Source organism: Neolamprologus multifasciatus, chromosome 1, assembly GCF_963576455.1.
Source record: "Neolamprologus multifasciatus chromosome 1, fNeoMul1.2, whole genome shotgun sequence".
In the NCBI taxonomy this organism is placed as follows: Eukaryota; Metazoa; Chordata; class Actinopteri; order Cichliformes; family Cichlidae; genus Neolamprologus; species Neolamprologus multifasciatus.
In genome coordinates, this window is record NC_140439.1 from 12,811,496 (window position 1) to 12,835,334 (window position 23,839).

Below are 23,839 nucleotides of genomic sequence, written 5' to 3' on the forward strand. Positions count from 1 at the left end.
GTTTGGATAGGCTTAATCCATGTCTGGAAAAAGCTAGGTGCAACAGTGCTCATTCCTTACTAATATAAATTGGATTTAAATCAGCACTGACTTAAATTATCAGATTCTGAAAGGTGGCTGTTGTCTCTTTCTAGGTGGATCCTCGTAAATATGCTGATGGAGATCGGGAGAAGTTCCTGGATGAGCCGTCCTTCGACTACTCAACCCCATTCCCACTAGAGAGATCTTGGCAGGATGACCACCACGAGAACAAATACTGTGACTTGCAGTGTAGCCACACCTGTAATTACAAGGCTGTGTCGCCCTCCTACCTGGACAACCTCATCTGGAGAGACAGTGAAGTCAACCACTACTACGAACCCAAGCTTATCATCGACCTCTCCAACTGGAAGGAGCAGCAGAGCAAGGAGAAGGCAGACCGCAAGTCCAAGAGCAAATGCGAGAAGAATGGGCTGGTAAAGGCTCAGATCGCATTAAAGGAGGCAGAGAAGAGCCCTGTAGAGAAGGACAAAGTGCAAGAGAAACACCAGACGGAAAAGCCTCAGAGCCAGCAGAACCAAGGCTTTGACTTTGACTCCTTCATTGCCAGCACCATCAAGCTGAGCCTGCAGCCGGAGCCCTGTCAGGAGGTGACCCTGCTCAACGATGTGGGGCTCCTGAATGAGGTGGGCCTCCTGAACGAGCTCAACTTTTCTGTCTCCCAGCTCGAGGCTCCTCGCTCAACCTCTATGTCCAAGTCCATAAGTCAGGAGAAGGAGGAGAAGTGCCTGGTAAATCTCGCCCAGCTAGGTGGCGGAGGGCTGGGAGTGGTCGGCGGGGACTGCATCTGGCCTGCTCGCCCCTGGGAGAGCTCTGGGGACACGGTCGGAGAGAACGGCATTTTGATAGACGAAGCGTGCTGGGACATTGGCAAAGAGGACCACCTCCAGAAGGAAAGCCCTTACACCAGCTACCTGGACCACCTGTTCAGCAGGAGGGAAGAAGCCGTCTCCGAGACTGCCAGCCCGCAGATTGGGTCCCCGGTGGTGAGAGAGCTAGACGAGAGCTTTCTTGACAGAAGCACGGAGATTGTGCTCAATATGCAGCTGGACTCTCTGGCCCTTCCTGGCTTTGACAGCACTGATGACTTGCCTCTAAAATCCATCCAGGCGTCCCTCACCCCCTGTGCTGTCAAATGCTCCCCACAAATTGCCCACAAAACGTACAGCAGCATCTTCAAACATCTTAATTAAGGAAATGTATATCTTCCTCACAGTGCAAAATCTAGGCAGTTTTGTTTTTATGTTGCTTTTTTTAAATAATATGGTATACTGTACTTGAATCATTTCATACCTTTATTTTGTTATTATTATGGTTGTTTTTTTTTTTTTTAAAGAGTCGAAAAGGGTGATTTTATTTAAAGAGTTTTGATCATCACTCTGAGCCTTGATCACCAGGCCTTCATGGGTTAATGTCTACACCCTCATTGCTATACTGGCATGTCAGTCGCACATTTAAGTACTGTAGATGAAAGGGGAGCGGGAAAGAAGTATCTAGAGGAGGGAGGATGAGGTAGAGAGGATTTAAGAGATGAAGTTTGGCCGTTTTGGGTGTGACATAAAGAAGGAAGGTAGACGCTAACATTGCTGTGGGGTTTTAAAGTGCTCTCAAACAGCCTTTCCTGGGATGGGGTGTCTTGTTCGTCATGTTTTTTGTTTTTCCTTTTTAAAATATTCTTTGACCTTCTGACATTTTTTTTTCCCTGAAGAAAGCTTCCTTGAAAACCCTTTCATACTGTAAATCTGACACATGATGCCAGCAGCAACCATTATCGTAGGCGTTAATGTAAATGTGTTATCTACCTCAAGGTAACAGCCGCGAGAGACACTCGAAGCCGCACTAGTGCTTTACACACATGACCATCCTCATACCATGAAATGAAGTGGTCGCGTAGATGAAATCTGTCTCACTTTAGCAATTAACATAGTGAGGTGTTTCAGTAATCATTTATTTATTTCTAGCAAAATGTGCGCTATTTATTTTATCAAAATGTGTTATTTCAATGTGATTCTTGAAGATTTGAGGAGTTGGGCAGACTTCCATTTTCATTTTTGGCACTATACAGGCGTGCAAGTGTTCTTTTGTTTTAAGGTAGGATGCATATTCATGTGTTATGTTGAAGTCGAGGCTTTCCATTTTCCATCAATACTGTTCTAATGGATATCTTTTTTTTTTTCTTTTTATAAAAAATGGGTGCGTTCTGTCTATAGTGGAAAAAAAATATTTTATGGTTTAAAGAAGCGCCTAAAAGTCTTAATTTTTTTTTTTTTTTATCCAAATGTAAAAAAAAATAAAATTAAAGTTGCGTGCATGGAGGCAGGAGAAAGGTACAGTTAAAAGTACAGTTAATGGTGAGTATAATGTACGTCAGTTTTAATTGTACTTTTTTTGTTTTTTGTTTGTTAAATTTCTATGTACTTTTTCCAGGCAAGCATGATGAAATTAGGTTAAGGTGTAGCATGTAGAACACTTACGGACTTTTTTTGTAATCATTGGTTCCCCTGTTCTACAAAATATCTCAATAAAAATTATTGGCAGAGAGTTTGGCCTCCTCCTCTTCCTTGTTCTTGATCGGGGATTGGCCCCGTCCAAAACCTGGTCCTTGTCGGAGAAGACGTGCCGCCAAATCTACGTGCCACTTTTAAAGTCCAAGTAAGCAGACTGGATTTCACTGGAAGTGCTGGGGACGCGGGATTTGAATCACCAGCTAAATGTAGCTCTGGTTGAGATCACCATATTTCAAAGCTGCCAACTTGGTTTCCACCTGCTTCTCATATAAAATGCTACAGAGAAGCGAGCAGGATTACACGACAAGTACTTTTCCATTCTACAGTCCTGTTCTCTAACACTGACGCAGCATAACTACATTTCCAAACTTCCTGTTAGGGAACAACTTCACGAGATGAAATCAGACTGGAGAAATAATAGGTTTTTGTAGGGTGTGGTGACATTGTCAAAGTCACTCTGACAGTTAATTTTCACATCAATCATGCAGGATAGTAGGGTTGTTTGGATTTTTGGGGGGTGGGTCTACTAAAATGTGTCCAGGAATGCATGTAGTTTAATCGTGCTTATAAATGAGCAAAAACAAGTTTGTCTGGCTCACATTAAAGGTAGTGATTCTAAGTGAGGTAGAGCCAGTTTTAATCAACCAGTGGGCTGATTGGGATGCTTTGGTTCATATTCTTGGATGGCATGATTTTGTCTTAAAGCCAAATCTTTCTAAACAAGTTAGTACTTGTGCACGAGAATGGGCATTTCTCTTTTAGCATTGGAAAATGTTTTAGTCAGTTGTCTACAGTTTGTAGTCATCCATTTTCTTAACTGCTTATGATGTCCAGGATCACAGTGGAGCTGAGGCCTATCCCAGCTACATAGCGCAAAAGGCAGGGTACTTCCAGTTTACCGAAGAGCTGAAAACGGAGACAATTCACATCTTAATTAAACTACCTGGAGAGATTCTGTGTAGGCACGGGGACTGGGAGAAAGTCCGGACCCCGCCTGGAGATCCTCTTGCTGTGACAGTGCCTCCCAGTTTTTATTCATTTATTCTCTGGCAGTAGAAACCTTTGTTCTCCAAAACATGGCAGCATTAATCCACTGTGTATGTCATCACATGCAGAACAGTTTATCTAGTTGTCAAAATCTGCCGATGCCACTCCGTGCCAAGTCATGAACGTGAACATTGTAAAAAACATTTATAGAACTTGAGCGCAACAGTTGGATGAACATATCACAGGGAAACAGCCTGTCTGCGGAAGAGGAAGAGTGTGGTGGAGTAGCGAAGAACAGATAACAGACGTGAGGGATGCTGCGTAAATGGTGGATCTTCCTCCATTACACTGCAGAGGGACAGCACTGGGTGTGAGGCTGATTGAGTGACAGGCTGTCCCGTGATACCCGGCACTGTTACGTTACTGTAATACACTATTGCACACACATAACCCCTGTGGTTTGTTCTCAAAGTGTGTGTTTTTGGTTTTTATGGTCTATATAAGTTGTTCTGTGCAGTGCTTGTGTTGCTAGTTTACAGTACTGAGTCACCCTTAGAAGGTAAAAGAGCCCCTCCCAGGTCACAGTACACACCAATGCTCTTTCTCTTTATAAAATCAAATGTAAAACCTTGTTATACTTGAAATCCCCATTTGAACATTTTTAAATGTGATCCAGTAAGTGAACTGAAGCATATAAAGTCTGATCACGCAGAAGCTGTTTTACCCAGTTAAGCACATCTCTAACCCAGAGCTCATGAGCCTCTGCTGAGGCTAGAATGCGTTTGTTGGCAAGGCTTCTCTTAATATGTTACTGTTTGCCCATTGAGGGCAAACTGCTTTAATACTGCCTTACAGTATGCACAGTCCTCTGAGCAGGCAAGAGTCTGTATTTTAAAGTAATCCAACTATTAGAGAGTGAGGGGGGGGATCATGGTACAAAGGTTGGAACCGGTTGTCCCTCAGTAATCAGCTACAGCTGGGCTTGGATTTTCCACCGCAGCTACTTCGTGCTGCGAAAAAATTAGGCCAGCTCTGTCTTGTTTTTCTGCCTTCCTAGTAACGACACAAGACGCGGCCACTGTGATTAAACCCTGCTTGAATACTGAGATGAAAGCCAACACCTGATTTGCATCAAGTGCAAGAGTAAGAGGCGTGCCCAACAACCAAATGTAGGCCAGACACTCTGAAGAAAGCACTCTTTCCACCACAACAGCACTTATTGCACATCTTCCCTCTGCAACATTTTTTTCTTTTTACTGCAGCTTCATATTTGCCTAAATTTATGTGTTGATCCTCTCTGTTGTCATTCCCCACCCGAGGTCTTCCTCATGCCCTGGGCCTGTCAGGTGCCACCAGGTTAAAAATAAAATCCAGCAGCACCAGGATAAGCAGCTCAACTCACCACCCATCAGCTGACAGTAGCTTACCACATCGCCTCCTAATTCAAGGTTATGAATGCTATTCTCTTTCCCGGGAAGCCAATTAAAACTCCTAGATGAGGAACTGCTTAAGCTTCCACAGAATTACCTTCAACGGCGAGCCCTAAAATACCTTGTGTAAAAGCGGTGACCTGCTTGGCACTGGCTGCAGGTTTTGCACTCGGGCTGAACAAACGCAGGGACAAAGCTTCCGGCAGTTATCTGCCACAAATCGAGACTGCTCATTATGGCTGCACGGTGTCAGGATGTGTGTCCATATTCAGACCAGAGCTGTGCTGAGCACCGGTCACTAAAGTTAGAACACAAAGTGCCTTTATAAATATAGACGTCGCCACTTTGAAAGCTTCGACTCTGGCCAAAATTACAGCCTGTCCCGACCACTGATATCAATGTGTCGTTTCTAAGCTTTGACATCACAGTTACAGATTCTCCTCAAACTGGGAGACACTGTATAGTGGAGGGGAACGAATATTTGCAGTACTTCTGACTTGAATCATGCACTTTATATTAATACAATCCAGCTTGGCTGCTTCTCCAGTAATGGAAATTAAAGCAGTCATTGTGTGGCTGGGAGGACGGGGGGGAGACACGAACCTTTTTCTGGCCTCCTAAAGGAGAAACGTGCTGGAGAGACTGCTGGATGCACAGCAGCCAGTCTTTCAGTGTTGTTTAAAACCTGAAATCCAAACTGTAGAAAAAGTCACAGTACGCAAAATAAAAGTCGTTTTCATACTCGTCGTTTTAAGAAGAGCACGAAAACGCGCCGGCACTCACTTTAGGACTCGAAGCACTTTTGGGGCCGCTGTGATAATCAACAGCAGCTAACATCATAATAATGTACCCTCAATCAGAGTAAAACATCCTAAAAAACCCATTGATATTCACAGAGACCTTGTCACAAAATGTTCCCTGTGCCTGCAGAGTAGGAACAGCTGTTCCCAGTGAAGCCCATTTATTACACAGAGACAACCAATTTAGCTGAAGAGGGTCCATAATGAAACAATTTTCTTTTGTGTGCATGTGTGTGTGCATAAGCAACGGAAAGGACAAAAATATGACATTTTGTCATCTTATACAATCAACATGTTCCATTTTACTAAATTAGATTGCAGTAATAAAGTGATTTATTAGGACCAAAGTGCTTCTTGAAACTAGTCTGCCACTACTGAAATGTTTCCCAACACTTACTTGGGCAGTTATGCTGAAGCTTGATCTAAATGAACTTTAATTTCAAGCATGTATTCTGAGTAGAAACAGCTTAAACAGGTTTGCAGACTTTGGCCCACAAATAAGGTTTTAAATATATTCGTGTTCTTTTTGGACACCATCTTTGCTGTTGCACAGTTCTCCCATAAATCCCAGTGTTGGATTCTTTAGGTGCCATCATGCTCTCTCCCTCCCTCGCTTTGTTATAATATCTCTGACGTGCATTCTGGGGAGAGTTTCCTCACTTCCCTCTCATCGTGTCTGCAAGGAAAACAAAAAGAGTCCCTGAGAAGGAATCACCTGCTGTGTGCAGGACTAAAGGTTCAGGTCTTAGAAAGTCTACAGATTCTCACCGTGTCGACTGTTCAGTCATAATCAATTACAGTCTGAAAAAAAGACGACGGCGATGCTTTAGATGAGGTACGTTGAGTCATAGATGCAACGTTTGTGTTATATGTACACCCTCTTCTGGCTGGTGCTACTTTAAGGTACCTATGAAATTTAGACCACTGTTATGGAGCAGTGTTAGCACAGCGCTCTTGGTATGTTTTTTCTTTCTTACAATTGTGTAAAAAATAAACAATTCTGATTAATTACACAGTCACTAATTATAAACTGTTTATGATATTTAATGGAATATTGCACTCCTGTGTTTCAATAGCACATTGTGTTATGCAAGTACATAATGTTAGATGGCTAGTTGATCATTAAACCATTGGGCTGAATGGTTTATGATTACAGTCTCTGAATAGCTCCAAAACTACCTCCTTCTGTTCACACTGCAGGTCTTAATGCTCAATTCCAATTTTTTTGTCTACTTGTTCACACTACGAATAAAATGTGACAGCAAATGTGTTCTAGTGTGAACCCTCAAAGCGGCCCGCATGCGCAAAAGAAGACGTCACACACAACGCGCTCTGTTTAGACCCAGACCAAACACTATTGTTTGACTGATGGTTTGACCCAGTTTGACCCTTAATATGAAACACTTGTTTCAGACTTTAAATTTTCCAATTTTGCTTTAAGTTATAAAGTTATGTTGTTATTTACATTTGGCCTAATAATGATCCTTATTGCTGTTTTAGAGAGGAGCGGTGCTTCAAAGGATAGTTGCAGATTTCTGTCAGAATCTGCAGATTATACAGTACAAATAAAATGTTCACATTTCTCCAACATTGTCTTTCCAACAGTTTCACTGACATCTACACTGGATGGCCAGGAAGCGTTCGCGATGTCTTCTCGGGCGCTTCTCCGGCGCTGATAATTGGCATCTGTCTTGTGTCAGTGACATAAAAGACAGATTTAATGCGACATGACCGTTCAAACAGCAGTCGCTTTCTAAAACATCAGATATGTATCAGATTCAGTACCACATACGAAAGTGACCCAGGTCGGATTTGAAAATATCGGATTTTTTGCTGTTCACACTGTCATACCATGATCGGATATGGGTCGCATAGGGTCAAAAAAGTCAGATTTGATGCGCTTTCGCCTGCAGTGTGAACGTAGCCTTAGAGTGTTAAGAACTTGCAGGAAACTAATTAAACGTAAAAAGACTGAATTTGATACAGTGTTGAAATATGTTAACCAAAAGAAAAAAGAGAAGTGGGAAACCTTGAACCACAGCTGAACAAGAAGAAGAAGTAAGGCCGAGTCTTTAGTTTGAGAAACAGGCACCTCAGAGCTCCTCAGCTGGGAGGTTCATTAAAACACACCTACAAAGCAGCAGTCTCAACGTCAGCACTCAGCAGCTGCCTACAAGATCCTGTTCTTCTATTCAAACTGACAAATATAAAGGCACATCTTGCTCTGTCCATTAACTGTGTTCTTCTGCCTATCTTCATCTTTTCCTTTTATTTGTCAGCCTCAGACGTAGCACTGGTTTTTGCAGCTCTGTCTCTGCTGACTCTCTGACTGCAGTTTTGTTGAGGCCTCCCTCGTGCTCTCACCCATGTACACATGACCCGTTGGGTTGTTCTGTGGTGTCCAGCTTTGGGGCATTATGGTCTGTGGGATGGGGCCTCCATGGATTGGGTTTGTTCCAGAGCATCCCACTGATGCTTTGCATTGACATCTGAGATGTTTGGAAGCTGGGTCAACGCTGTCCAGCTGGGCAAGGCTGCTGCCATCGGGGAGCACGATTACCAAAACACTGCACACTCGGTCTGTTTACTCGTCAAAGAGACAGGGCCCAAAGTTCCCCAGAAGAACATTGCACTGTAAGAGGATAATGACTGTTATTCAAGTCATCTGTCAATGGTTTTAATGTTGTGACTAAGCTGTGATTCCATTAGGAATTCATTGTTATTTACACAATTTCTAATCAATATATTGTTTCATTAGACAATAATAAATGTGCTTTTCTATCAAAAAAGGATCTTTTGGAGTGATCCCAAGCCTTTGACCAGTAATGGCAGATCTGTATTTATGTGGCTGAGCATGACTGAGAAAAAAAATGAAAGTCAAAGAGTGAGTCAGAGAAAGAAGGAGAGAGAGAGTCTTATCAGTCCTCATTTTCCACACAGTGGCCAGTTTTCCAAGCAGGGCTAAAGAAAAAAACCCAAAAACCTGCACACATTCCTGCCACAATAACGAGTCCTTATTTTTTCCAAAACAACGTTGACCTTGTCCAGGAAGTGGACTTTTTTCCACTGCAGTGTCATTACGGACACACAGAGAGCTCAGTTTACAACAGAGGTACACAGCTGATGCGTATCTCGGCAGCAGACTGCCACGCACATTACACTGTATTATCTGACTGAAGCTCAGCATAATGCATTTTCCACCACAGAAGGTACAAAAGAGTACTACCTAAACATGCATACACGCTTACGCACACTCTGTGCTCACTGTGCTTTTTATTTCTGTACATTTGCAAGGCCCAAAACATTATGATCACCTGGGTTAAAGAGTACAGCAACACAATTTGTTCCTTGTAAAAGAATGTGTGTGTCTGTGTGTGTGTGCATGTTATAAAACCTACCAGGGTACACCTGCACTGTACAGAAAAACGTAGCGATGCAGTGTTCTCTGCTGATTCGTCCAGAAAAAAAGAAAGACAGAAAAGAAAAAAATGAGGAAGCATCACAAATGATGTTTCACCTCCAGTGTTTACGTAGTTTTGCTTCTGGTAAATATTTCCATCCGATCGTGACCCGAGTCGTTCTCACGCCAGTTTTCTTAAATTAGATCGAGGATCATCATCATCAGTTTTACTGCCTTCTTATTGACTGAGGCATAAACCAATCTTCTTTCATAACAACTTCAAAGGACTGTGCCTAACTATCTCTGTAATTATTATTATAATTATTAATAAATCTTTCATTTAAACAGGTATTCTCAATGAAATCAAGATGTCTTTTTTTCCAAAGAGAGCTGTTTACAAAAAACTGAAAAAGTGAGACAAACACATGTTAAAATGACACAACAGCAATTAAGAAAAACACGGGCGAGAGTAGCCACAGATAAATACATGTAATCTTTTAGATTATCTTTAGACAGTTTGTTACCAACAGCTTGTTGCCAAAACCCCCTCAAAAAATACATATTTTGCTCTCATTCTTCTATTTTAGTCCATGAGGAATGTCAAAGATAACACAGTCTGGCAGACATGAAATTTGCCGAAAACTTGGCAAGTGTTAGCATGGCATCCTAAAAAAAAATCTGAGGAAGTACTGAGAACTATCTACAGCAGAAGAACTGAAAATCATGTCCTTAATAAATAGAGAAATGTAGGAAACACCAGATATCTCACCAGGATGTGAGAGATGCATCTGGCTCTTCAGTTGATCCGTCTACTGTTCACTGAAGCCTCGCCAGAAATGGCCTCAGTGGAAGGGTGGCTGTCATTCTTAAAGAAGGGAAACAGGAAGAAAAGTTGGAGTTATGGCAAATTACACATGAAGTGGACTGAAAATGTGGTGGCAACAGGTCTTATTGGGGGATGTCTGGAGGAGGTCAGGAGAGAGGTATGACAGAAAACTGATGGAATTATGATCACAGAAAAGTGCTGTCAGATGATCCCAGAGCCACCATGCAGTAGAAAAATCACACAGTAAACACTATCAGTTGTGGACTGGCCTCCCCAGAGCCCGGACCTCAACATTACTGAAGCAGTGTGTGATCATGTTGAGAGAAAGTAGAACAAAAGGCAGTTAAAATCCAAAAAAGATGGAGCCCCACCAAGTATTGACTTTCAAGATTGTACAAACTCTGTTTTTGCAACTTACTTCCATTTTCCTAGAAAAACACTTTAAAAAACATAAAGAATAATTTTTCTCTTTTTCTAGTCTAATCTAAAGAGAGTCAGGTGCTAGCAGGGATTTGATTCCTACAAATATTTAACTGATGTAACTAGAAATTAAAAGATCTCATCCTAATGAATCTACAGTATAAGTGATGTTGGACATGGGCATGTGTGAAAGAGAACTAGACTGTCATTTTCTAATGAAGAGACAACTCTGGATCATATTTACTTGGTTTAAAATCTGTGTTCATGTATTTTGCAGACAACAGAAGAGTTTCCAGAAACACGATGTGCAGGGTAGCCGGTTTTCTGACCTGTCTTCAATCACAAACAGAACAAAGGAGAAGCAGAACGGGGGCAGGAATAATGTCTTCGGAAGATAATTTAAGGATTTGAGTGGTATTACGATGCAAACTATTGCCTATCTTCAAACTCCTACATGAAATAAAATCATCACCTTTTGGGGGAGTATTTTCTGCTCGGTGTGTGGGAGACTTGAAGTGGACACTTCAGAATGAAACACATTTTGTAAACAGTGGTTATTTGATTATGTTTCTTTGGGTCTAAATGAATAGGTTCTTAAATTAGACATTAGACAAAGCTCAAAGAGTGTGCTGAAGGAGAGACGATGCCCTTTGATATTAATGGATTAACATATTTTAAGCGTAAAGTGGATGTGATTTATGCAAGAGAGCTTCCCGAGCCCTCGAGGTAATTGTGCGATTCTTCCACCCCCGGTGACAGAAGGCAGGGTATTATCACGACACTCGGCATATACTTTAGATCCGCTGTGGAAAAACACCTTTAAAATTCATCTCATGAGTTAGAATTATGCAGTTTTCCTACAAAAAAAAAAAGAAATGTGCCACTTTCTGAGAAAGAATGACATCATTATAATTTTACAGAGGCTACAGGTAAAAAATCAGGCGAGCTTTAATCAGAAAGCAGGATTGCCGTGAAATGAACGCGGGCATTCGTGAGGCTCGTTTTTGCCATTTAGATGGAGACGCGACACCCTCTTTGTTTTCGTCCTCTCTGCCAAATTTATCTGCATTTCACAGCCAGATCGCTTGTGATATTATCTGTGATTAGGGTTTCGAGCAGATTATCTGTTCACATATGGCGAATGTTGGATCAGCTCTAACGAAGGCAAATACGTGTTTTGTCAAAACACAAAATGTTGGCTGAGTAATTTGGCTGGAAGTGAGCAGACTTAATTTCTTGAACTGATCTGGTGCTGTTGCGAGCAGCTCTGTGAAACAACAGCACCAGTGTCACTGAGGATGGCGAACTCAAATCCATGACACTGGAACTCACAGGTTCACACCGGTTCACGTCTGCACCTCTGGATCCAACCTCGCACCACCTACTGATAAGAAAAGCAGCAGTAGAGACAGTTTACACAAATGCACAGATGGGTGACAAATTAAAGGAAAAACCTGAACCATTAAATCACTATGGAAAAGGGATCTGGTGGCAAAAAAAAAAAAGAGCAAATCATCTTCATCCTGTGATAAAACCCTTCTATCCTAATGGGAGCTGTTTCTTCTAGGATGGAAATGCCCCCATCTGTAGTGTAGAATCATCAAAATAAATAATAAGGGAACATCATTTGTAAAAAGGTGTTCCATTCGTCAAATACATTACTAGAAACTCAGTCACAGCATCGTGCCAAGGTGCAGTAAAGTTGTCCTAGTGGCACATTGGAGCACTTCCCAAGAAACTTCACATTGTTCTTTGTTTTGTTTTTCCTTTAATTCACCACCCATGTGGAACTTGTTACATTTTAGATAATTCACCAGGGCAATCACTGCCACTTGTGATGCAGTTAATCTTTTTCTAGTTGCTCTTGAAGGACTTATATGTTAAATATTAAATCTTTGTTTGATCGGGGACATATTCAACAGAAATGCGCCTGCCTGCATGTCTGCCGTCCTGGAGACAGTTAGAGGTCTCCCGCTTGATGGTTTGCTTTTTGGATAATAAAATGAGCAGTCCATTTAATATTTAACCAAAACTCAATCCTGAAAAACCTTTAAGCTTTTTCAATGACTTATCCAGATGACTTACCCAGAAGTAACGGTAGACTTTATGGCTGCTTACTATGTGGAGAAAAAAAACTATTTGGAGTAACATTTTTCTCTCCCACAAGGGAGGGAGTATACGATCGGTTGTGGTTTCTTTATCTGTTTGTTAGGAGTCTAGCAGCCACAGACTTCAAGATGTCATTTTAAAATTTTGTGGGATGGTAGACACCAGTAACACCTCAAGCTGACTTAATTTGGGTGAAAACTGGGTCAAGGTCACACCCTTTTGTGTGTGTGTGTGTGTGTTCCCTCAACAAATGTCATAGTTGAGGGAGCTATATTTGATTTCTTTGCCCGTAAGAAATGCCATCCATCTAGGGTCACAGAGTGTGGAGTCGATCCTGTCTGTCTTAGGACAGGTCAGAGAGATGACTATTCACACTCACGTTCACACCTATGGGCAATTTAGAATCACCAATTAACCCACTAACTGCATGTCTTTGCACTGTGTGAGGAAACCGAAGCACCCGGAGAGAACCCACACAGGCACAGGGAAAACATGAAAACTCCACACAGGAAGGCCCTAACCACATGGTGGGTTTGAACCCAAGACCTTCTTGCTCTGAAGCAGCAGTGCTAACCCCCACACTTTTCCTCAAATCCTTCTAATCCAAAGTGGTGTCACCTTTACCCAACTTTCCCAATTCCTGCTGTTATTGATACAAGTTGTGACCCTTGAGCAAGGCACATGAACTTGAGCTGTTCTGCTTGTTGGGAAATAGATCAAGCTATTTGCAGCTTTCAGGTCTGTTTCTCCAGGCTGCTGTGTGGATAAGAAAAACAAAAACTGAAATCATACGACTAGCTTTCACAGCCATTGACTTTAAATATGTATTTTTTTCCCCTATTGCTTGGAGCCACAAAATAACTCATAAAAAAGGTAACCAAACAGAGCTCTGCTACCATTTGTTCTTTTAAGAGCCCAGTAACTGAGTTTTAATCACAGGTAAATTAACACATATTTACACTCATAGTTTGTCTCAGGTTTAAAAATTTTGGTTGAACACTCCACCCATATGATCCATCAAAACCACAAAGCTTTATCTGCTTCCATCACTGGCCCTTTCACTGTTTTGCAACAGTAATCCAGACCTAAGATCATACCTTTGCAACTCCAACCGCAAAACAAAGCAACAATTACCAGCACACAAAATGAATGGGCCAACTCAATACTTAAAATGGATTCAACTGCACCTTTACTGCAGAGATCTGGGTACAATCCTGGATGCTGATCCCTTTGCCTTTGTGCATACAGGTTGACAGTCTTTACTTTTAATATGCTACATGGCTTTGTTCAAAACAGATCCTCAACATTTTTACCTGAAGGAGGGACTCCTGCTCTTTTCTTGCACCTCTCTTCCAGACCCCTGCCCCATTATAGACGTTTTACCGGCAGTGTAGGGGTTGTTTCAGGAGGTTATGATATAGGGTGGAGTTAGGGACGTGTTGGATGCCATCACCAGTACGCAGTACCAGTGAGGACACTTCAGCGGAAGAGAAACTGCCACACCTGGTCAGGTGTTTTAAAAAAAAATAAATGATTAAAAACAGATTAGAGCAGGGGTGTCAAACACCACAATGCCCGTGGTCCAGAATCGGCCCATCAAAGACCCCAATCTGGCCCACAGGGCAGCTTTGGAAAATGTAACAGAGGGCATTGAATTTGGACTTTGAACTGTATTTTCAAAGGTTTTACAACATTTCCTACTGATAAAGACCTCAATCACTGCCATTCAAACTACACCAAAGTAAGTAAGCAATAGATAAACAATAACAATTACAGAAAAGTTCCTGTTTTGTTTTGAAAACACACAGTTTAACGTCCCTGAATTGTAGGTTCCCAAAAGCCGCACTGGTTCACCACAGAGCACCATCTAGTGGAGACTCTGAAGAACTGCTTGTAGCTCAAACGATACCCGACAGATACACAGTAAACACATTCTCCGTGAGTTAGTTCTTCTTAGTGTTTTGCTAAATGACAAGTTAAATCCTGGAGTCACGCGCACCAGAAGCCAGAAGCGCGTCACGAGCGCTGTGTTTACGTTGCCAGGACACAGTTGTCTGGCTACTGCGGATCCCAGGTGATTTACCTAAAAGCGGATTCTCCTGAGCGCTGGATTCACCTGAGATGAACATGAACAGCACACACAGTTTTCCGGATAGCACACAGGATATTAAAAACACCGCCGGCTATCTCCTCCTTTTGCTCCCAAACAAATACATATTTTGAGATGGCTTTTTCTTAGCGCACACAGGTTGAACGATGAAGGCCAAAGCTCTGTCAGTGAAGGAGTGCGCCTGGATGTCCGAGGACTGCCACCTGGTGGACATACCGCGTGAAGCTACCCAGAGGGACACCCTTTGCTTACCGAATATCTTCCAAAAGTCCAAAAAGGTGAAGCCTCTGACAAAGAGTCGGACCAGCCCCAATTGCCAGGTTTACTACACAGCCAGGGAACTTCTGCTGGAGGTGCTGGACAGAGAAGCGATCCGGGAGCTGATCAGGAGAGCTGCCGGTGTGAAGGCAGGGCCAAATCGGCAGTCACACTGCCAGAGCAGGGAGCAGAGCACAGATGTGTCTGAGGAGGGGTATGTTGATGCAGTGACGTGGTTTTCTGTGGTCCTGCAGAGCGGCCTGTCTTTGGGGGAGAACTGCAACTTTGGGCATGATCTAAATGTGAAACTAGACGGATGGCAGGGCGTGCTAAAGAGAAACAGCATCCAGGCCGACCTGCTGTCTCTGACCAGACTGGAGGATGGAGACAAGCTGGAAGTCCTCTCTGCTTTCTGTGGCCACATAACCCAGCGCTACCAGGCCCTCTATACGCCGGGGCCAAACCTGGCTGTAAAGAAATACAGACTGTCCTCTCAGCAGGAGCGCTACTCTCTTTATCTCGCTCTCCTCTGTGACCCAAGCTCAGGGTTCATCTGTAACATGTATCTGTACTGTCCAGAGCAGCTCCAGAGGCAGAGTAAGAAATCTGTTGTCGAGCAGGTGGTCAGACACCTGCTGAGACCTTTCTGCAGCCACAGGTGTGTGGTTCAGCTGGATAGCTCTGCCTGGATGGAGGAAAGGCTCACACACATCTTGTCTAGATTAGGGTTCACCATTCATTTTGTTCCCGCTGTTAAGAGGCCACCATCTTCACCACCTGAGGGCTCCATGATGTCTGAACTCATTGCCCACCTGCAGGGTTGGACAGGACCTGCCCTTGTTCCCCTGTCTGATCCAAAAAGAACAGGGGTGGATGTATTCCTCCCAGGCCTTTGGGTGACGCTGCATGTGATCTGCATCAACACATTTGTGCTCCACACTCTGCAGAGCCAGAGCTCAGGAAAGAAGGTCAACCTGACACAGTTCACCAGGACTCTGGCCTCTCAGCTGGCCATGAACAGCAGCACCGCCGTGCCCGTTCTGCCACGACTGAACAGCAGCTCATACCAAGAGAAAAATGTCTCAAATATTTGTAAGCAAAGGTTAGTCCCACTGTTTGTCACAGATCTTCTGCAACGTCTTATGGCTGCTGCAATGTTTGATGAATGAAATAAGCCAAACAGAAAAAAAATGAAATTCTGAAAACTTTATATTTAGCTTAGTATTTAATTTATAAGTGTATGTTTTAGATCTTTGATCCCCACACTTATCACTGAGCCTTGAGCACCCATAACCCAGATTCTGACTTTCAGTCTTCCTTCCTTGCTCATCACCCCACATAACCTGCCATAGAGCCTTACTGCTACTTGCAGCTGATTTTTAATTTCCTGTGTTATCTATCCCACCACTTGACACACCACATTCTAATGTGATAACTAGGGATTTTAATATTGTGACCTTTTAATGTGAAGATTTGAACAAATAAATCCTGTCATTGATATATTTGATATTTTTGCTTGACTAAATTCTCCTGCAGGACAAACACCAACATCTGTGGTCAGGTGACGGTGAAAGGAAAACACAGGTGCAGCTCTGCAGTGAGGCTGCAGAACAACTGGAACAGACCGGGAGTGTGTGGGTTAGACAATTCTGGCAACTCTTGCTACTTAAATGCGGTGTTACAGTGCCTGTGCTCCACTGTGCCCCTCGTAGAGCACCTCCTGGATCAGGAAACACGCAGAGAACTGGAAAAGTAAGACTGAGCATGTCTGAGGAGCTTGGAAAGAAAAGCGTCTGGACTTCTTTAAGTTGCTTGAAGACGTTTCACCTCTCATCCGAGAAGCTTCTTCAATTCTAAGGTCAAATGGTGGAGAGTCCCAGATTTAAACCCAGTGGGAGTATCCCCCCCAAAGAGGGACAAAGGATCCCCTGATGATCCTCTACCTAATCACATGAGCCAAGGTGTGAAAACGGGTGTGGGTCACAATCAGCCAGGGTTTCGGATGAGCTCATTGTGAAACCTAGCTCAACCCTATCATGCGATTTCCTGAGGTCAGATGGCCCAGGATGTGAGTGGGCATTAAGGCGTCTGGGAAGGGAACTCAAAACTGGATTATAGATGGCAGACAGTTGGTGTCGTAAGCCACCACCTCTGTTCAAAGATGGTCGCTCACAGTGGACATAAATGGCTTCTTTCACTCCTCTTCCAAACCATCTGTCCTCTCTGTCCAAAATGTGAACATTGGCATCCTCAAAAGAGTGACCTTTGTCCTCTAGATGCAGATGGACTGCTGAGTTTTGTCCCGTGGAGGTGGCTCTTCTATGTTGTGCCATGCACTTGTGAAGTGGCTGTTTGGTCTCTCCAATGTAGAGGTCTGGGCATTCCTCGCTGCACTGTACAGCATACACCACATTGTTAAGTTTGTGTTTTGGAGTTTTGTCTTTCGGGTGAACCAGTTTTTGTCTGAGTGTGTTGCTGGGTCTGAAATGCACTGGGATGTCGTGCTTGGAGAAAACTCTCCTGAGTTTTTCTGATACACCGGCTACATAAGGGACATACATGTAAAGGAAGCACTCAAAACATGTGGTTATCCTATTTGGGCGTTTATAAAGTCAGAAAAGAGACACAGAAAAGAAGATCAGACACCAGCGAGGGAGGATAAGAAAGACAGATGTAACAACATTGTTATCCCCTATGTAGCCAATGTGGTGTATGCTGTACAGTGTAGCGAGGAATGCCCAGACCTCTACATTGGAGAGACCAAACAGCCCCTTCACAAGCGCATGGCACAACATAGAAGAGCCACCTCCACGAGACAAGACTCAGCTGTCCATCTGCATCTAAAGGACAAAGGTCACTCTTTTGAGGATGCCAATGTTCACATTTTGGACAGAGAGGACGGATGGTTTGAAAGAGGAGTGAAAGAAGCCATTTATGTCTACTGTGAGCGACCATCTTTGAACAGAGGTGGTGGCTTACGACACCAACTGTCTGCCATCTATAATCCAGTTTTGAGTTCCCTTCCGAGACGCCTTAACGCCCACTCACATCCTGGGCCATCTGACCTCAGGAAATCGCATGATAGGGTGGGGGCAGATTTCACAATGAGCTCACCCGAAACCATGGCTGATTGTGACCCACACCCATTTTCACACCTTGGCTCATGTGATTAGGTATAGGATCATCAGGGTGTCCTTTGTCCCTCTTTGGGGGGGATACTCCCACTGGGTTTAAATCTGGGACTCTCCACCATTTGACCTTAGAACTGAAGAAGCTTCTCAGATGAGAGGTGAAACGTCTTCAACCAACTTAAAGAAGTCCAGACGCTTTTCTTTCCAAGCTCCTTAGACTACCATGACCTGGATGACTGAGAACCTTCACAGACTAAGACTGAGCATCTTCGTTTTATTCTCGGACTCACCTGAGGGTTGGCAGTCATGTTTTTTTCCAGTAGTTTAACCTCTTTTCATGCAGGTCCAAGTGCCGGGTCGCTGAGGTGTTTGTCCGCCTGCTAGAGGAGATGTGGCTGGGGACAAACTCCAGCTGTGCCCCCGTAGAGGCCAGGTCAGTGCTGTGCTCCATCCTTCCCCAGTTCAACAACTACTCCCAGCAGGACGCCCAGGAACTGCTCCTCTTTCTCCTTAACACGCTACACGACGACCTAAAAAAGGTGCAGAGACACCTGTGCATCTGCACCATCACATAGCCCGTTCCTCTCAGTAATATAAACCTACGAAAAGCATAACTGAGTGTGTTTTTGTGCGTATGTGATTGTTTACAAGGTTGCAAAGGACCAGATGCACTGTTCAATACGACAGCCAAGGCAAGAACACAATAGGTACTGCACCACTGAAAGCACCATTGTGTCACAGCTGTTTGAGGGCCAGCTGGGCTACATAACCCTCTGCATGCACTGCGATCAGCAGGCGTACAGCACACAAGCTTTTACTGTGCTGTCACTGCCGATTCCTGCCGGCATCCTTAAGTGCTCCATTCAGGCATGTTTTTTTAAACACCTTTCAGACTATTTGCATTTGATATACTGATGGCCTCATCCCTGCAGTTCTGTGCTTGTCTTTTATTCTCATTTCATGTTGTGCAGGACTGTCTGTCGCTGTTCTTCGAGCAGACCGTCCTAACTGGGGGAGAGCAGCTGCTGTGTTCAGTGTGCAGGATGAGGAGAGAAACGGCGGTCATCACTAGTTTGGACAAACCTCCGGAGATCCTCATGTTACACCTAAAACGGTGAGAAGGAATGGATCGTCATCTCTTAAGATACTTTATTTACGGAGTATATGTTCAGTCGATAAAATCGTTAAATTTTATGAATGGATGCGTAACATTTAGCAGAGCATAATCTCACTTTAAGGTCCACTCAGGAGTGTAGCTGCTCTGAGGCTTTGATCTTTAGAAGGAGATGAACTTCAGTAGGGTGCTGTTTGAAAGCAATTAAAGGACTTAGTCGATGTTGCCTAGATTCAGTGTGCAGCAGTGCACAAAACTTTCACATTCACGTCACATGATACAATTAATATCATCATGACCAAAATTGAGCAAAACCGAGAAGGCTTTGTAGGCTTGAGGGGGGAAAAAACAGATGCTTAAATAAATCTTTTCTTCCCCATGTACAATTTTCTAGATCTGCCACTGCTCTGGAGACATTCATTTTTTTAGTGACCAATTTCAGTCTGTTTTTGGTCTGTTTGAATTACAGCAACAAAGGTCATGACAGTAACAGAGAAGCAACAATATGCATTCGAATAATTCAAGGACTGAGCTTGTTAAATTATTAGACAATAAAGACTCAAAAAATTAAGTGATTTCCAATAATGGTCTTTTTGCTTGTAAGTACAAAAAAACTAATAGCGCCATTTATCAGTATTGAGTAACAGACCTTTGCTACAAATAACATGTATTCATGCATGCATTAATTCAGCAGGCATCATGCATACTTAATACTCTTTATGCATTCTATTATGAAGTGTTTCTGCTTCCAAATACCCCGGAGATACAGGAAGGCTAAGATAAATCAATAACCCCCACTGTTTTTTAAGAGTCAGTGTTTCAAACTAAACTTGTTTCCTCCGCCGTAGGTTTGGCTGTAAGGGAAAGAAGCAGGTGAAACTGAGAACTAATGTCGCGTTCCCCATGAAGCTCGACTTGACCCCATTTCTGTCGAGCTCAGTGCATAATGTCTCAGATTCTTCCTACCATCTTTATGCTGTTGTGGTGAGTGAACACGAAGAAGATTGTAATATGAATTTGTGAGGTCATGTTTGTGTTTTGCCGAAAGATATTTGAGCGCACTGCAAACATCCACACTTGTAGATTCAAAGACTTGGGGATGCACGACTGCCAAGACCGCAAAGGCTCAAGGCTGTAAATGAAATGCATGACGCCACTTTAGCAGTCAGGGGTATGTCCAGAAGGGGGGCATGGGGTGGCAACAGCCCCTTCTGAAAGATGACTGCCCTCAGCCCCTGAGGACAGTCATTTTTGGCAGGTTGGACTAGAGTACTGTTAATCTTACAGTCCCCAACACTGTTATATAAGAGCATGAATACTACCAGTAGGAATGTAACTGATTACATTTACTCCAGTGATTTACTGAGACTTATTTGGACGTGTTGTTGCTTTCTTCTGTTACTCCACTATATTTTGGATGCAATTACTGTATTTATACTATTTATTTTGCAGCTTTTTAAATCTTTAGTTATTAATTTCCTGATAAATTACATTATTACATAATTAAAATAATCAACAGCTGCAATATTAAAGAGACCATTTTAAAAGTCTGGTACCAGACTGGTACAAAACTCATTTTTCATCCTGGGCCAATTTGATCTTATGTGGGCTGGAGCAGTGAACCAATCCCCCTTCTAACAGTGTAAAGTAGTTTAATAATTTAATGTGAGATAACTCAGTATGAGAAAATGAAGTGCAGCTTCAATAAACTGTCTCAGTTTTAATACGTGATAAAGAAATGCTGCTGCAGTTAATGAAACACCCAACTTTTTTGGGCTTAAATAGTAAAACACAAATCTGTAACATTACAGAAAAACTTTTGGCATTTCCACAAAGTGCTTTACACCATTTTAAGATCAACCAGGCAACACACAGGGTTTGTTTAGGACTTGGCACCTGTTATGTAATTAAAACTGTAATATTTACATGAAATGACAAACTGTGTGGAAAACCATGGAGTTTTCACCACATCTGTTTATTTAATGTATTAATTTTATATTTTCTAATAGAACCACACAGGTCATCTGAACATGGGTCACTATACGGCTCTGTGCCACAACGCCTCAGCCCAGACCTGGCACTTGTTTGACGACTCGCTTGTCAGAGAGGTACAGGACACCCTGGTGCAATCTCCCAACGCCTACATGCTGCTCTACAGCCGCAAGCCTTTCCCGAAGCCAAAGATCCAGGGACTGTGAGCTTTGCAAATAGAAGACCAAAATCAGTTTCCCTCTTGAAAATGTTTCTTATCATCTGCATTTGGTTCAACATCTCTGCTGCTCTTTGTACTGTTAGCATCTCCATAACAATTAGAAATAAATTGTGAGTTCAGTGCTAATGTATAATGTTTAACTATCCCACTATCTCCAAACCACAGGAAGATAGGGACATCATGTTGATAAGGGCTTTATGACAGTACTTAATACATGCTGAAAATATCTTGGAACATTTGTTCACAAACACACACAGAAACTAATTTGAAGCAGTTTTAATAAATAGACATGAGTTGTTTGAGATTAATATAATCGTTATATCTGAAACACTTTCAGAACATTGAGGGGGGAAAAAGTACAAGTGAAAAGAAAATAGCACATGATCTCATGCGAGGCAATAAAAACAGTCAGGAAGTTCAGAGTCTAATCCTACTCCTTAAGAGCTCTGGTCCATTCTAAAAAAATAATAATCAGCTTACTTTGTGCTTGCCCTTGTCAGTCGGCTGGTCAGTCAGGCAGAGTGTGTTGACCCTATCACACTCGTGTAAGTGGCTAAGGTCAATTTCTCACGTCTTCACGTTTTCCAGCTCAATACTAAACATTAAAGTAATTCCTGAAAAAAGAAAAAAAAAAATCTAACCAAGCCTCAAACAAATAAAGACCAAAAATCACTAGTATGAACCAAACAGGATGTCAATCTATCCTGATACATTTGCCTCTAAATAGTGTTTGAGTATAATCATGTAAATAGTAAGTATGTTTAACTGACAATAACCTTTACAGAAGACTGTAGGGTTTCCTTTCATTAGCTGAACCGAGCAAGACAGAGAAGATGTCAGCATCAGTGTAAAGCATTCTGAGTAGAGCGCTGAAATCGGCTGTTAAACAAATATGTTCTACATAAACAACTTAATGTGATTGCATAAGTGGATAAGTGCAAGAATGTGGCTAATATGAACAAGCAAAACTCCCTCCTTTACCTCAGGAAGAATGCTAAAAAAAAATCAGTCACAGTCTCTTCAACACCCCCTCGTTAATAAACAAGAGAAGGCTCTACAGGTAAACCCCTAAAACATATGGTTTGCCTTTATGAATATGGAGATAATATAATGGCTGCTACTTTCACCAAAAAAATAATAATAATTTGGTCACTTAACAGATAAATATTTTGCCCTAAAGTATTTACATTTTTAATGTGCAACATCAGCGTAGGTAGGTATGTACATGCCACCTAACTGTTAATCCTGTGTATGCACAGTACAAGAAAGCTGAAAATCAGTTCTGCGATAGTGCTGTCCACACCGAGTGTGAAAGAAATGCGAGTGAAGAGCGTCTGGACCAGCGGTCAGCCCTACAGCACAACTATGGTAGAGAAGTCAGATTTAAAGGAGGATCCATTTAGTCTCTAGATGATCAGTAACGTGAACAGACGGCATATTTTAAACAGCTATGGCTCCTCTAGTAGCTGAAGCGTTGCACAGTGTGCCTGCACCGTTCTCGTTTCTGGGACAGACGAGATCTCATGGCCACTCGCTCGAGTAATTCCCCGACAAGTTAACCGCAGGTTTGTGCACCAGGTCCTCAGAGCTGTGATTCTAAAAAGAAAAAAGCATTGCTGCTCTGGTGTATTAGTGTGCCTCCTTTATGTCCCACAGCACCATCACAGGGTGGAGTAAAACAGGATATAGGCTGCAGAGGACTTGACGGAGGAGGTGGAAATGTCAGACACCTCATGGTCGTCGAACTTGTACCAGCGCTGTTTGGCTGCATTCTTACAGTAGGCTGTGTAATGGCCGCCATCTAAACCCCCATAGTGGTTCTGGTAGTGGAAAAGCAGACGACAATCAACTGTTACTTAAGCATTACAGGTTGCTGTTTTCAATATTTTAAACCAGGTTTTTTCTTTCCAATCTTGCCTGTATAAATATTTTACTATCCTGTCTTGCTGTTTAGGGATCAAACACATTTATGTACCAAAGCTACTGAGCCAGTACAGCTCTTGTGTTGCCTATTTGCCAAAAGACTGGCTGTAGTCCCCCAAGTAGATCCAACTCATTTTTTATCATTCAGACAATTGTTGATGTTACTTTAATAAACTGTACATCCACCTTGCTCCCTACATTTGTTATATTTGGGAAACCAAACAACCCATTAAAAAAAAAAAAGTGTTCTTAAAAAGCCCAGATTTTCCATGCTAGATCTATCGATTTAACGTTTACTGAAGCCTGAGTGGGACCAAAGATATTGCACCATGTCAAAATAATTTAAAAAATTCACCAGTTTTGTTCAGTAAGCAGACTGTTAACTTTGCTCATCTGCTGATCTTACCACAGATGATACCATATACAACTTGAGATTTTGACTATGAAGATATCAGAATTGGCATATATAAATAATTTGGTCTAATTGTCACAATAACAGCTCATTCAGCCAGACCTTTAACGAATCCTGTGTCTGTCAGTAAAAGCAGCTATACCGAGACCAAACTACATACG

General features: G+C 42.5%; 4 protein-coding genes across 23 annotated transcripts in view; 3 read left to right on the forward strand and 1 right to left on the reverse strand.

The window, feature by feature from the left end:
- The window catches only part of mapk6 (mitogen-activated protein kinase 6), a 14,066-nt gene extending 11,486 nt beyond the window's left edge, over window positions 1-2,580 (forward strand). For all 3 annotated transcript variants that reach the window (XM_085157113.1, XM_085157029.1, XM_085156956.1), the window contains one exon: window positions 135-2,580. In XM_085157113.1, the coding sequence (XP_085013239.1) occupies window positions 135-1,232 (1,098 nt within the window). In that variant the 3' untranslated portion in view covers window positions 1,233-2,580. The remainder of the gene's footprint in view (window positions 1-134) is intronic.
- usp8 (ubiquitin specific peptidase 8) overlaps window positions 2,164-23,839 on the reverse strand; it is a 33,651-nt gene continuing 11,975 nt past the window's right edge. For 3 of the 17 annotated variants that reach the window (XM_085156629.1, XM_085155887.1, XM_085156553.1), the window contains exon 19: window positions 2,164-23,163. In XM_085156629.1, coding sequence (XP_085012755.1) covers window positions 23,005-23,163 — 159 coding nt within the window. In that variant the 3' untranslated portion in view covers window positions 2,164-23,004. The remainder of the gene's footprint in view (window positions 23,164-23,839) is intronic. The other 14 variants (XR_014873659.1, XR_014873610.1, XR_014873649.1 and 11 more) reach the window with 14 other exon arrangements.
- Window positions 14,775-22,035, forward strand: LOC146525410 (uncharacterized). Of its 2 annotated transcripts, none has more exons than XM_085156750.1 (7): window positions 14,775-15,988; window positions 16,423-16,638; window positions 18,361-18,556; window positions 18,669-18,884; window positions 18,989-19,131; window positions 19,980-20,115; window positions 21,141-22,035. In XM_085156750.1, exons 1-7 carry the CDS (start codon window positions 14,775-14,777, stop codon window positions 21,327-21,329), a joined length of 2,310 nt encoding a protein of 769 aa, XP_085012876.1. In that variant the 3' UTR covers window positions 21,330-22,035. The 2 variants fall into 2 exon arrangements, with proteins under 2 accessions (XP_085012876.1, XP_085012964.1); XM_085156838.1 differs by having other exon boundaries at window positions 16,423-16,524.
- On the forward strand, window positions 17,421-18,059 carry LOC146525411 (uncharacterized; the record flags this gene model as incomplete). The annotated part of the gene is made up of 1 exon (XM_085160124.1): window positions 17,421-18,059. A coding segment is annotated over one exon (639 nt), but the record flags the coding sequence as incomplete, so codon positions are not given.

Bases quoted from the DNA above. Each gene is read 5' to 3' on its own strand.
- LOC146525410 (XM_085156750.1), top strand. From the start codon at position 14,775: ATGAAGGCCAAAGCTCTGTCAGTGAAGGAGTGCGCCTGGATGTCCGAG. The intron at 15,989-16,422 runs GTTAGTCCCACT...ATTCTCCTGCAG, and splicing joins TCAAATATTTGTAAGCAAAG to GACAAACACCAACATCTGTG. The intron at 16,639-18,360 runs GTAAGACTGAGC...CTTTTCATGCAG, and splicing joins ACACGCAGAGAACTGGAAAA to GTCCAAGTGCCGGGTCGCTG.